At 37.9% G+C, this 14,323-nt stretch overlaps 1 protein-coding gene across 1 annotated transcript in view; it reads left to right on the top strand.

Annotated features, from left to right (window-relative positions):
- Nucleotides 1–3,975: 3,975 nt before the first annotated feature.
- Nucleotides 3,976–14,323, top strand: part of camk1da (calcium/calmodulin-dependent protein kinase 1Da) — a 102,207-nt gene continuing 91,859 nt past the window's right edge. Inside the window, exons 1-2 of the mRNA XM_028451051.1 lie at nucleotides 3,976–4,071; nucleotides 8,041–8,365. Coding sequence (XP_028306852.1) covers nucleotides 3,976–4,071; nucleotides 8,041–8,365 — 421 coding nt within the window. The remainder of the gene's footprint in view (nucleotides 4,072–8,040; nucleotides 8,366–14,323) is intronic.

The following is a 14,323-nucleotide window of genomic DNA, read 5'->3' as shown; positions in this document are numbered from 1 at the left end:
TAACACTTTTTTTCATTCTTTATGTTTTGTCAAAAAGCTCCTTAATTGTAAATATCTAAAGAAATCTGAGGAAGGAAGCCGAAACCGACCTCTCAATTGTTGATAGGACTTTAGACAACCATTATGCACAAGATGACGGAGTCTGCTGAGCCCAGAAGATGACCAAGTTTTAAAGCCCTTATCGATGATAGACGGGGTAAAGCCTTGGAGGCAGGGGTCATTGATGTTTTAATAGTAACCTCAGTAATAACAAAAGACCTCATACACACACAGGTTTCAACTTCTCCATTTAACACTGAAGCTCTTCATCTCCTGTAGTTGCCTTGAATATTCCACACTACTCCATCTTTTGCTTCCAATCTCCTTTGCACTATTCAAACACACTTGCTGCTCCAGGCACCTCATTTTAGGCCCCGTTTTCCCATCATCCTTTGCTGAAGACTGTTGTGCCTGAAAAACACCATTACACTTCTTGTCATGTATTGATGTGGCTGTCGCTCTGGTGGGTGCTGTAACCTAGCACATTTGAAATTGATTGTACTTTTGAGCCACAGCTCTCATTATGCTGGGAGCTAAATGAACCCATTGCGTGCAGGGCAGAGCCGTTCATTTGGCTTTTTTTCTCCGATACTGGATTGATAGAGCAATTTCAGGGAGCTGGAAAGCAAGGGCTATACGGCTCTCCTGTGGTTGTGAAAAGATCTACCAGGCACTAATGATGTGAAGGCTTTAGGTTTATCATCATTATGAAAATGAAATCTGCCAGTAAATATGCCAGCCAGACACACTGGGGAGAGTATCCTGAATTGACCTATGTCAATGTCTGAGCTAAATGAACAACAGTGACCACAGTGAATAGTGAGAGTGATTACTACATACAGTCTATAGTGATTTTCAGCATAATTGCTGCCACAAAAGAAATGTTCTTTATTTCAGACCAGTGTTTCTCAAACTTTTTCAGCCTAATTACCACTTAACACTTAAAAGAAAAATCCTAAAACTCCAAAAAATTTCAAAACCAAAAGATCAGTTCACTTACTACTTCAACAGTATATTCATAATGTATATAATACATTAGTATTCATATATTTATAACCTTGTTAATAATATACACAGTATTGTCTTAAAATGTTGTTTCAGTTTAGAAGGTTTTATGGCACATGTGTCAAACTCATGGCCCGGGGGCCAAATCTGGCCCTTTGAAGCATCGGCCTGCAGGAGAAAGTAAAAATGACAGAAAAACCATGAACCATTGTGTCAATGAAACTCAACAATATTTGCAGGCACTCACAGTTTTCCCTGTGCTTATATTGCATTACCGCAGTGATTTTTAATGTTAAACAGTAGGAAAACATGTAAAATTCTTACAAAATCCTTTAATTTTCCTCAAATTATTACATACTTTTTCCCTTAATTATTTAGAAATTAGTCCAAAAATGTAAGAACTTTCAAGTGTAGATCCTGTTGGGACTGATTCTATCACTTATTGGATGTAATTGTTAGGTTATTTCTCTTCACTTCCTCTTGTGTTCATGGCCAGGTTGTCACTACACGACAAACCGTTCTGTTGGGATTCAGCGTGCATGGAATCACTTGTTGCTGCGGCTGAACCAATCGAGGCGTTTGAATTACGTGCATGTGGGCGATGCACCTTTTCAGTCGTATTGGAGTTTCCATGTATTTTCCTTTTAATTAATAGACCCCGACTTGAGCCACCGATCAATCCTCAGTTGACCACACATATCATTTTGACATAAAATCTTAAAACGCAAAAGAGCCGTGAAACCATTACCATCATTACTGACACAATTACATTTTTCCATAGAATGAACATAGTTTTGGAGTCGATTGCGAACAGTTTGAGAATCACTTTTAATTAAAAAAAATATGTTAGATTTAACAACATATTTTCCCAATAAACTTACCACGAACCACTAAGGGTCTTTTGATGACCACCAGGGGTACGCGGACAACTCTTTCAGAAGGCTGTTTTTGAACAGGAATGCAAACCTGTTTCGAAAAATGACACTTATTGTTACCGTTTTCAGTTTTTAGTGCTGCTATCTTTGCCAGGTCACCTTAGTAAAACAAATTAGCCTCGATCATCTAGACTAGTCATTGCTACGTAAATTAAAGGATAATTATTGATTTAATAATCAAAGTCAAATCATTGTTTTACAACATTCCATTATTGGTATCCTCTTAGCAAAGTATTTATTACTACATTCAAGCAAGTTATTATAGTAGGACCTGAAATGGTAGAACCAAGGTTTTATATTTATATTCATAATTTTAGGTTTTCTGGTTTTACAATTTTCAAAGTGATTACGAAATTTTAAGTATTTTTTATTGACTGTACACAATTAGACTCTTGCAAACATTGCAAACAGAATTTCCCTTTTTTTATTTACCATTTTCTTTTTTAATGCTTGAGAAGGAAAAATGTTAATAGGTTACCCGTTTCATAATTAATTGTCAGAAACCAAGTTTTGTTAGATTGTCTTAGTTTAGCCTTAAGTTGGCATTTTCTCCCTGCATTTGTATTTCAATAACAACAATTAATTTTTAATGTCATGATCATAGTTTACGTATGAATTATCAATTAAACATTGTTCATACACTTGTGGTTTATAACTAAACCTGTGGGGAATAAAAGTGCATTCACAAGTGTATTTATACGCACTATACATATAAATTGCATTTGTAATAATAATGAATAATATTATTTATTCCGCCTGCTAACATGTACAAATATTTAATTATCAGTGATTGTTGAACAAACTATACACAATTTTAATTTCACATTTTTTGCATAATGCAAAAAAAATATCTATTCGGACCATCTTACTTATTTTAACATCACATCTGTTGATCTCTAATGTGCACTTCAATGTGCTACAGTATCCACCTCATTTTCACATGCACTACTATAAATATAAGAAATGAATGTTGATTCAACTGTAAATAAACACGTTAAATCTGTTTAATATGTTTTTTGAAAATGTGTACGACTGAGTGCAGACATTATATTACAAATAGTTTAAATTGCAAAGTTCTTTGGTCACTAATGTTGATTCATTCGATAATGTATTCAAACAACGTCAGCAATAAATAAGGAAGACACAACTGTTTAATAACTCAGAATATAATGCTTAAATAAATAAGCTATACATAATGTTTTTATTCATGATGGTATCATATTAAGTCACCCAATCGATGTAGGCAATCTAAGCAAATCACATAATGAAAGCATCCAATCAATGAAGAAGAGTGAAGACCTAATGACGGCAGATAAATGATGGTTATCACTTAGAACGTATTGACTAATCTTTGTGGTTTCCTGATTACAATGTGTTAAAGACCCCAGCAGTAAATCTGCCTCCTCATCTTCCCTGACCTCCTTCCTCTATTGAACCATATATCGGATGTCCTCCCTCTACACCCCTCAGCTGCAGGGTGATCATTTTTCATCAATCAATCAATCAAAATGTATTGTCATTGTTATTCAAAAAAATTAAAATAACAGCAACTAAATGTTGTTTGGAACATACTATTGTATTATATGTTGTAAAGTGCATAATACCTGTGCAGAACCGCTTAATAAATGCTAGAGGTGTCCCGATTTGATATTGATATCGGATATCGGTCTGATATCAGCCAGAAAACGAATATCGAATTTTATCGGACTGCATCTAAAATCTCCGATATAAGCACTCAGATAAGTTTTTATTGTTTTTGTTCCCGCCCTCAGTTGTTTCCACCATATCCTGACCGTAAAAAATAACTGAAGTAAACTTGAATTGCTGACTATTGTTCTCTGTTTGAGTAACATCACTTGATCAAGTCTTTTCTAACATTTCACACTCCAAAATAAGTAATAAAAGTATGTATGATTCGTGCGGATATCGTATCGGTTCAATATCGGTATTGAACAACACTCAAGGCTGCAATATCGGTATCGTATCGGAAGTGAACATGTTGTATCGGGATATCCCTAATAACTACCCCCTGTGTAAGCATGACGCATCCAAAGTGTGCGGTAGTAAAAGGCATCCAAAAACAGAGAATACGGTCAGAATTGGATATAGATGTAGTTAATGCAGCAATGCAAAGTCCAGTTCACAGTTATTGCAGAGGTCATCAGGGTGTAGGACAGATCTGCTGACTCAGAGTAAAAGGATGAGGGGGAGAGTGGAAGCAGGAAGGATGGAGAGAGAGAGACAGAGCGAGAGAGGTATATCCTTGGATGCTGCTGTAGAGCTGCAGTCGTGTGCAGCTGGAATACTCATGAGCTGCTGAGGCTGCAACATGTGCTCCTTCTTCCCTCCCTCCCTGTTAGTCTGTCTGTCGCCCAGCATTACCTCAAACCTGTGTGTGTGTGTGTGTGTGTGTGTGTGTGTGTGTGTGTGTGTGTGTGTGTGTGTGTGACACAATGACCTGAGCTGACCTCAGCCGCTCGACTTCATCCAAACGTGTTTGTCAGCAAGTTGGTGCATTGCGAAAGCACTTCTCCTGTACACACATACTCAATATCAAAAGAATTGTCCCAAATCAAAATTATTATCATTTAAAACCTTGCAAACAATTTGGAAAAAAAAAATTAAAACCCCAAAAATAGCGCAGACATCACATCACTCAACAGCGTTTGGTCAGTTGTAAGCAAACATAGTTTTCATCAAGCTTCTAAATATACCTAGACTGGTACAGGGAGTTGAAGCCAAAATTTTCAAATTAAACCACTATAAATATATACAGTGGAAAAAGAATTTCAAACTGTTGAAAAGAATTAATGACAAATTCTGGTGGAATAGCAGTAAAATAACAAGTTTTAGCAGTTACATGAGGTTTGATTTCAAGTCCCAGTTAGTGTAGAAAGTAATAATATAATAATTATTTCAAGGAAACTCAAAACGCGTACAGAAATCATTATTCATTCACGCCAGTCATATCGGTGGTGGTAAGCTTCATTGTAGCCACAGTTCTCCTGGGGCATACTGATAGATGCGAGGCTGCTATTTTGTGCCAAGGGCCCCTTTGACCACCAACAACATTCATAAACAATTCACCCATTCATACAAAATAATGTGGGTAAAGTGCCTTGCCCAAGCACACGACAATGACTTGGATATAGTGGGATTCAAACCCCCAACCCTTCAGTTATTGGATGACCCACTCTACCAATGTTCCACAGCCATAGAGTGTTGTTAGGGCACTCTGACTTGAGCCCAGATTCACAAGATAGTTTTTCCCTGCAAAGCTTGCATTTTTTATGAACCAAAGCACCATCAGATGTTTATCTTAGTAATTATAAATATTTGCTGAAATGACTTGCGATAGCTCACTATAATGGAAATGAGCAATTCTACCTTACTGCTAGACCTGGGTGTTGGTTTGTCGATTGGTTGATTGTGGAACGGGAAAGTTGAACACATTTCTATGTCCATGAAAGAATATCCAAAAACTTTTGCTTCTTTTAATGTCCATTGCTTCTCTGCATAGACTCCACTACAACACTAGCTTTGACCTGAGGATCACAAAGTGCTGTGGATTGAGGAATGATAAAGCTAAGTTATGCTTGTTAAGCGTTCTGCTGTAATACGCACGGCACCTGTACAATTGACGTTACGATGGGGCCGGGGGGCCTGAGTCAACGCCTTCAAACCTTCAGTAGTATGAGGCCAACCTGAGGAAGCTTTTCAGCTCCTGCTAGTTGGCTGGTTGGAGCCAGTCTCTTATTACCCAGACAGAATATGGATGTAGGCCACATCAGGCAATGATCCGGCACTTTTGGCATCCTTTTGGCCAGTACAAAATAGATGTGAGCATTGGTCTACATAAGATGGTGCAAATGTGGACCAGTCGTCTTGAAACATCTTTAGACCACTTTTGGCTAAATTATGGCAAGTGACCATTAGCAAAAGCCTCAACCCCCTTGTTTACTTTTGTCATGTCCGTCAAGTTCCTGAGTTTGTCTCGTCTGTAATGGCTGGGAGTCTATCGGTGCATGTTAGTGACTCTTTTTGGAGCAATACCTGCGTGATATCCACCAGATCCAGGCAAAAGGGGTTACAATATGCTGTGGAGGGATATATTCAACATATTAAAATAAACAACGAAGGGGATATTACAACTATCAAAGTAAAAGCATACTGGTCAATAGCGAAAGGAGAAAAACCCCATGATCTCTACCTCAAATGCAATGAGCACAGCCTTGGGGTAAGTTTCACTAGGTACGTAAATGTATAGTCACCTTATTTAATCAAAACCAAATAAAATTAAGCTTTATTGCCATTTTGCTGACATTAGTTCAGACAAGATGAGATAACGGTTCTCCAGGATCAGGTAAAAACATACACATCTCCCATACTACACATACTCTCACATCCCCAAGACATTTTTATAGTTTTATAGACCATTGTAGACATCGCTCCACTTGTGTTTTCTACTTTGAGAACGGATAGAACACGACTCCCCCAGCCAAACTCTTAGGGTACCTGGTATCCGACTTGCACAAGCCATGAGCACACTGCTTCATCACTGTGCCTACTCTGAGCATGTCGGACCTTGTTTGCACAGTAACTGTTGCTCGGAAGTATGATTGGACAATGACGGATTGTGGGCGGGGGTTTTGCGAAAAGGTCAATCATAGCATCGACTAATCTAATTGTCAGACAAAAGTGGCCATACCTGGCTTACATCTGGCAATGTCATGGCTTGGTTGTGGCCAAGTTCTGGAAAACAGGAGCAGAGCACACAAGCGCCATTATTCCATGTGGTATGTCCTGCATGTTTTCATCCAGTGTTTCAATGCCCTCTTCTGCCAGTCTGTGACCCAAGAACTCCACTTCTCTCCTCATAAAGCTATTCCGGGGAAAAGCTCTTTGGAGGAATCACCGTAATAACTCCAGTGCTGCTTGAAAAGAGCTCCCTTCAGCCAAAACATCGTCCAGGTAGACAAGACAAGCACCACAAGAGACATCCACCACACTTTGTCCATGAGCCTTTACAAATGGCAAGGGCCCCAAACAGAGGACACAGAACTGCCACAACCCGTTGCTAGTACTGACCACTCTCTTTGGTTTTGCACTGAGTAAATCCAACATGGAGAACCATGCTGGTCTGGATACTAGCGAGTCATCGATTAGGGGTAACGAAAATGAATTTATTTTGGACACCCAATTCGGTGTCTTATAATCTCATTTTTGGTGCTTCTCTTCTTTGAAATCCTTCCCATTCTATCACTTCCCATAATGCCCGGGACATTCTAACTCTTCCAGCTAGTCCTGCACACATCCAACTACAGCAACACCCAGCACTGTGGCCACAGTCACAGAACACGGACAGCAAAAAGAAATGCAACACTATAATATTCAACAAAGTTTGAGACAGTGGCAATTAAAATTGTTAAATATACACTATATATCAAGATAATAATATCAACACATTTGCTAAGTTATCATCAGAAGGACAGCTAACTGATTGATTAGCTCCTCCTCGCTAACAACACCAACTCAAGCAAAGAAATCATTATTATTGCAATGAACAATTGATTTCACCTGCAGTCCTTGGATGATATAATAAGTAGTACTACCCTCCACCACCACATTAAAAGTGAATGCTGTATTACTGACAAAGAAGCAGAATTGCTGTTGTATATCTACAGCACTTCAGATCCCTGCATCCCCAGTTTCAACAAAACAAATTAATTATGAATACAAATTTTAAGTAAAAAAAAAAATATTGTAGACTAAATGATCCCATTTATTATTATATTTCTTGAAATGATCTTATAATTCTTGTAAAAGCAAAAATAACTTAACAATAACTTTTTGAGGACTTTCGTTCAACACATAAAATAAGTCAATATTTTCAACATGTTTATATATTACTTTTTTTGCAACATGCTTAGATTTTATTTTGGTCTTATTGATCTAATTTACCCAAATTAGTTTTGTAGTTCTCTTATTAGAGTAAAGGCTATGAGCTTTTATTTTGAAGGTGGTAATCGGAAGCACTTCTCTGCACTGGTGCGTTTGACAGCTCCAAAGTGAGCCAGCTGTAGGAGGAGGAAGCAGGGACACAGTCGGGGACCTGCAGGAGGACTCACATGGTCCTGCCGCAGCAGCGCACTCACCCTCCGACCTTCACGCTGTCTGCTCGGCTTCCCTCTCTCTACACTCCGCCCCTCTGCGCCTCCTTGTTGCTTTGATTTTGTTTGTTTGTTTTGTTTGTTTACGCATCCCTCCTGGGGCCAGTTACGCAGCGCTATGGCTCGGGAGAACGGAGACACCGGCAGAGGAGAGACGTGGAAAAAGCAAGTGGACGACATCAAAAAGAGCTTTGATTTTAAAGAAGTGCTTGGGACGTGAGTAGTAGTACACACTGCTTTTTACTAACTTCCCTCCCCTCAGTGTGTGTTTGGTGAATGAATGAAATGATGCCACCTGCCTTGCTGAAGGGCTCCTGGGTGCAGTGACGGTGACCTTAGAGGAACACACACACACACACACACACACACACACACACACACACACACACACACACACACACACACACACACACACACATATCACATCACAGATATTCATGCCATGGTCAGGCTTCATACTCCTATGATATTGATCTAATGCAGAGTTTCTCAACTCATGGGTTGGGACCCAAAATTGGGTCGATACATTTGAGAAAAAAAAAAAAAAAAAACTGCCATTATTTTGAAGGTTATTGATTCATGTCTTTTTTTTATTTTTTTATTTTTTAATCCAGTTACACACTGTATTTTATTTTATTTTTTAAATGAATCTCTCTTTTATGAATTGTGCAGTTTCAAGTATTTGGATTAAAAACAGCTGCTCTGCATCTTTTTTGTAGTTTGATATCATTTGTCACAAAGTCATGTCAACGACTCCATCTATTGTTAATTTCAGTCTTCAATTGAGCCTGAATCATTATTTTATGCATCTTATGTAGATGCACTTGGGCTGTAAAATATTTTATTCCAGTGTAAAAGTGAATACTTCAATTTCTAGCTACTCCACTTTAAATACACTGAGGTTTACTATTGATGTACACTACATGTATATTTCCGATTTTCCCCTACTGGGATACCTTTGAGCATGAAACTTTTCCATCTTTTCATTAAAAACAAATTTCCATTGAAGCCGGACTGGTTGAGAATTGCTTCTTAAATGGTTTTAGTTTACGACTTTTTTGGCTTTTTTTATTGCAGACAACAATTAAGGCAAGGCAAGTTTATTTTAATATCGTGCATTTCATACACAAGGCAACTCAATGTGCTTTACATGATCAAAAAGTGCAACAGAAAACATGCAACAGCTTAACGTCAATAAGAACATTAAAGTCGGAAAAACATTTATAATCATCAGTGAAAGCATTTAAAGTCATTAGCAAACACATTACATCAACAACATGACCAAACATGTTCCCTCTCAATCATATGCAGTAGAGAAAAAAAGTGCCTTTAACTTTGATTTAAAAATGTTCACATTGGATGCTGACTTCAGCTCTGCTGGCAGTTTGTTCCACTTGTTTGCAGCATAACAACTAAAAGCAGCATCACCATGTTTACTGTGAGCTCTGGGTTCCACTATCTGATCTGTGTCCATAGATCTAAGAGACCTGCTGGGTTCATACCTGACTAACATGTCACTGATGTATTCTGGACCAAACCCATTCACAGATTTATGGACCAGCAGCAGAACTTTAAAGTTTATTCTGAGGCTGACTGGGAGCCAGTGTAAAGACTTTAAAACTGGAGTAATGTGTTCTGTCCTCTTTGTTCTGGTTAAGACCTGAGCTGCAGCGTTCTGAACCAGCTGTAGCTGTTTGATGCTCTTTTGGGGGATTCCTGTCAGAAGACCATTACAATAGTCCAGTCTGCTGGAGATAAAAGCATGGACCAGTTTCTCCTGATCTTTCTGAGCCATTAAACCTTTCACTCTGGAGATGTTCTTTAGGTGGTAGAAGGCTGTTTTTGTGATAGATTTGATCTGACTGCTGAATGTAAGATCTGAGTCAATCAGAACACCAAGGTTTTTGACTTGGTCTTTAGCTTTTAAATATCGAGACTCAAGATAATTGGTGACAGCTGTCCTCTTTTCCTTGTTACCAAAGACAATCACCTCCATCTTGTTATGGTTTAGTTGAAGGAAGTTTTCACTCATCCAGCAGTTTACTTTTTCTAAACAGTCACACAACACCTCAATGGGACCATAGTCATCTGGGTTCAGTGATAGATATAGTTGTGTCATCTGCATAGCTCTGATAATCAACCTTACAGTTCTGTAAAATGCATCCTAAAGGAAGCATATAAAGGCTAAACAGAAGAGGTCCAACAACAGAACCCTGAGGAACCCCACAGTACATTGGTAATATGTCAGATTCAAAGGTTCCAATGCTTACAAAAAAACTTCACTCCTCCAAGTAGGACTTAAACCATTGCATTACTTTTCTATTTAGTCCAACCCATGTTTGCAATCTGTGCAACAAAATTGTATGATCTACAGTGTCAAATGCAGCACTTAGATCAGAATCAGAATCAACTTTATTGGCCATGTAATGTATGTTATACACACAGGGAATTTGACTTGGTGAACTGTGCTCTCTCTAATAGTGTAAACATTAAATAATAACAATCAACTAGAAAAAATATACTCAAATATAAACAGTAGTTAAACTATGTGCAAAACTGAATAAAATAATATAATAAGATAACAATAACAAGATAAGATGATAATAATAATAAGATAATAGTGCAGTGATGAGTAGTGCAGGTAGTATGTACATAAACATTCTCAGTGACAGATTGATCCAGGGTTGTTATGTTTAGTTCCAGGGTTATTTCACAGAAACAGGTGTGACACTCTTTGACTGTTTAGTGTTGATCAGAGTGACAGCCTGGGGGAAGAAACTGTTTTTATAGCGGGTAGTTTTGGCGTACAGTGATCTGTAGCGTCTGCCGGAGGGGAGGAGTTTGAACAGATTGTGTGTAGGGTGGGAGGGATCTGCAGTGATGCTACCTGCCCGTTTCCTGACCCTGGACAGGTATAAGTCTTGGATGGAGGGCAGATTGACACCAATGATCTTTTCTGCAGAGCTGATTATCCGTTGTAGTCTGTGTCCAAAAGAATTAGAACAGATACTTTTTCTGAATCAGTGTTCAACCTTATGTGAAATGAATTTTTGATTGTTGCTCCCCTTTCTTTGTATGTTCATCCTTTTGCACCAAATTCAGCATCTTCAATTTTCAGTTGAGTGCAGTCGATCAAGCACTGATCATTTTAAATCACTTAAACAAGGGTCCGACATCTGTAGGGATGGGGATCAAAACTGTTGCATTTATTACCAATCATTGTAACCAATGGGTTACATGCATTTTAACCATAAACATACGAATATTCTACAATTTAAAAACATAAATAAAAAAATTAATTAGTCTAGAAGACCCCAAAAATAACTTCAATAAATCCAATAAAAACTATTGGAGATTTTAGATGTGGGCCGATATAATCTGATATTTTTTGCTGATATCGCACCAATATCGGGACAGCCCTATTAATATGAATAAGAGTCTTTGTGGTTGTGTTCCAGTGGTAAACCAGTGAAGTTCTTTAGTGTATAAACTACTGTTTTGTCACCAGTACTTCCATGCTTTTGACGTTCAGTCTTATTCTAGGGCTTGTATCTCTTAATACTGTGCTCGTTTTCCGACTCGCCTGTTACGCCCATTTGCACACACTAATGGGGAGTTGAATTACAATGAGCTGTTTGAGACGGGAGGCCAAAAATAAATTGATGTTGACGTGTCAACAAAAAAATCACTAAAATGCTATCAACAAAGTTTATTGATGTGTGCTGTTGACTAATGACGGCAGGAATACTTGATCTGAAATGACCAGATTGTCATTTCAACTCTATTTGTGACTGATGATATTTCTGATAGGGATGTCCCGATACAACTTTTTCACTTCCGATATGATACCGATATTGCAGCCTTTTGTATCGGCCGATATTGATCCGATACGATATCAGCAAGAATCATACATACTTTTATTACTTATTTTGTAGTGTGGAATGTTAGAAAAGGCTTGATCAAGTGATGTTATTCAAACAGAGAACAATAGTCATCAACAATAGGTTACTTTGTTGGAGTGTGAACCACAGTCACCTATAGATGGAAGTGCTGGAGCGGAACATTTTATCGAAGCGCTTATATCTGTGATTTTAGATGCAGTCCGATAAAATCCGATATTCGTTTTCTGGCTGATATCGGACAGATATCCGATATCAATATTGGATTGGGACACCTCTAATCTCTGAGTCTTGATAAACTTTCTTGTCACCCTTGGTAAATGTGGTTATAAAGGTACGCACTCGGCCTAACTGCCAGTAGTTTGATTGTAAGGTTTTAATTAATTTTATTTTATTTATTAATTTCGAGTTATTTTATTGAATACAAACAGTAAATGCTTTAGTAGTATCTGTACATGCATGTTTCCATTTGTAGCACAATCAAAAACACACACATCCCTTTGAAAGCAGTATGCTGGATCAAAACATCCAACAGATGCAATGAAAAAAAGTCAGCACAACTGCGTAGTTAGCTCCCAATTTTAATTTAACTGAAGTGAAATTAAAATTGGGAGCTAACTACGCAGTTGTGCTGACTTTTTTTTTCATTGCATATGTTTCCATTTGTAGCCTACATTGCTAATGATATGTATTAACTTAAACATTGTAGATAGCATAAATACACTGCTCGTAAGGGAGTGGGATGAAGTACGCTGTACACTAACTTATTATCTCTCACCCCCATTTTCAACTTTACATACATCAATTCATATTTAAGGTTTGATTCTTGTGGTGGATATTTCCCTTTCTGTTTGGAGTTTGCGTGTTCTCGCCAGGTTTCCGTGAGTTCTTACTGGTAGCTGTTGTTTTCCCTTTAAAACAGGGTTGGTTAAGAATTGGACACAATCCATTTACTCTGAGATCTAATTGATTTGTGTGGATCGCAGTGAATGTTTTTAAAGTTTGTTTGCTCACATTTTGCATATTAGCTTAGTCGCTGCGTAGCTTTAAAACATTGTAGTCCGCTAATGGATTTTCTCATTTTCTCCATGTCTAGGGTGTCACAGTTACGTATCTGTGAATGTTTTAAGATGTAATTTAACTTGAATTCACGTTTGTGTAACACAAAGTGTTCTTTCCTGCTGTGCCGTCTCATAATTATATTGTATCATTAAGCAGTATTTTGGGTTGTGATTCAAGGTAATAATTACTGTGGCTGTAATCATTGACATTTGTGGCTCTACTTTAGAAAAATGTAGCTTCCCTTATTTTTTGCCCATTTACAAATACAGGGTTGCGTTCCATGGTTTGTGTTATTGTTGTTTTCTATTTTCTGGGCTTCCTAATGTAGTGGGTTTTTTCTTCTAGAGGCTTAGGGCTTAGGCAATTACTTGAAAATGGTGTTTGAAAGTGATCCAAGGTAATAGTGACAGGGCGTGGACGGAATTTTCTTCCTGATGACAGCATGGTTTCTATAGACGGAAGCAGTTTGTGGTTTTGCTGCAGCAGCAGAAATCATCCAATCGAGTTAGGCTTTATTCATAAAGACAGTTTTCTCCTAAGCACCATCTTGGATCATTTCCTCTTTGTTTTTGTTCTATCTTTGTCACCACCGCTTTCATTCAAATGGTGGTCCATGCTCCAATAAATGTCTCCCAGCTCGTCTCTGTGTGGGTGTGTTTACTAGATTTTGGGTTTGTCTTTGTGAGGAAGGAGCTGTCTGGGCTGCAGAAGAGAGGTAGGGAGGTACAGTAGCTGCAGATTGGGATTAACTCCACACGTATACAGGAAACTTCAATAGGGAAGGATAATGTTGTGCAAAAAAGAAAAAAAAAACAGAATTCTGTGCACACAATCCCATCCATGTGCACACTGTGGATTTTATGATCTAAATCAGTGATGTTGCAGCTACACATTAACCAGAGCTGCTGATAAATCTTTGAACTTGATGCTTCAGCAGTAAGAGGAAAGCTGGGGAATGTTTACAAGTGGAAAAATTTGACAAAAATAATTTGATGCCAACAAACTTGAGAAGAACATAGACATTTGTCAGTATTTCTGTACTCACTAGGGATGTTTGAAAAAAATCGATTCGATAAATCATGATATTACGTCGCGCGATTCTCGGATCGATTCTAAATGCATCCATATCGATTTATTTTAATTAAAATGTATTTATTTATTTTTTTACCTTTATTTAATCAAGAAACCTGGGCATGTTGACCAGTTTGTGTTT

The sequence above is a fragment of the Gouania willdenowi genome, chromosome 6, assembly GCF_900634775.1.
Source record: "Gouania willdenowi chromosome 6, fGouWil2.1, whole genome shotgun sequence".
Lineage (NCBI taxonomy): Eukaryota > Metazoa > Chordata > Actinopteri > Blenniiformes > Gobiesocidae > Gouania > Gouania willdenowi.
The sequence above is the reverse complement of the archived record's forward strand: the minus strand, read 5'-3'. Positions and strand labels throughout refer to the sequence as shown.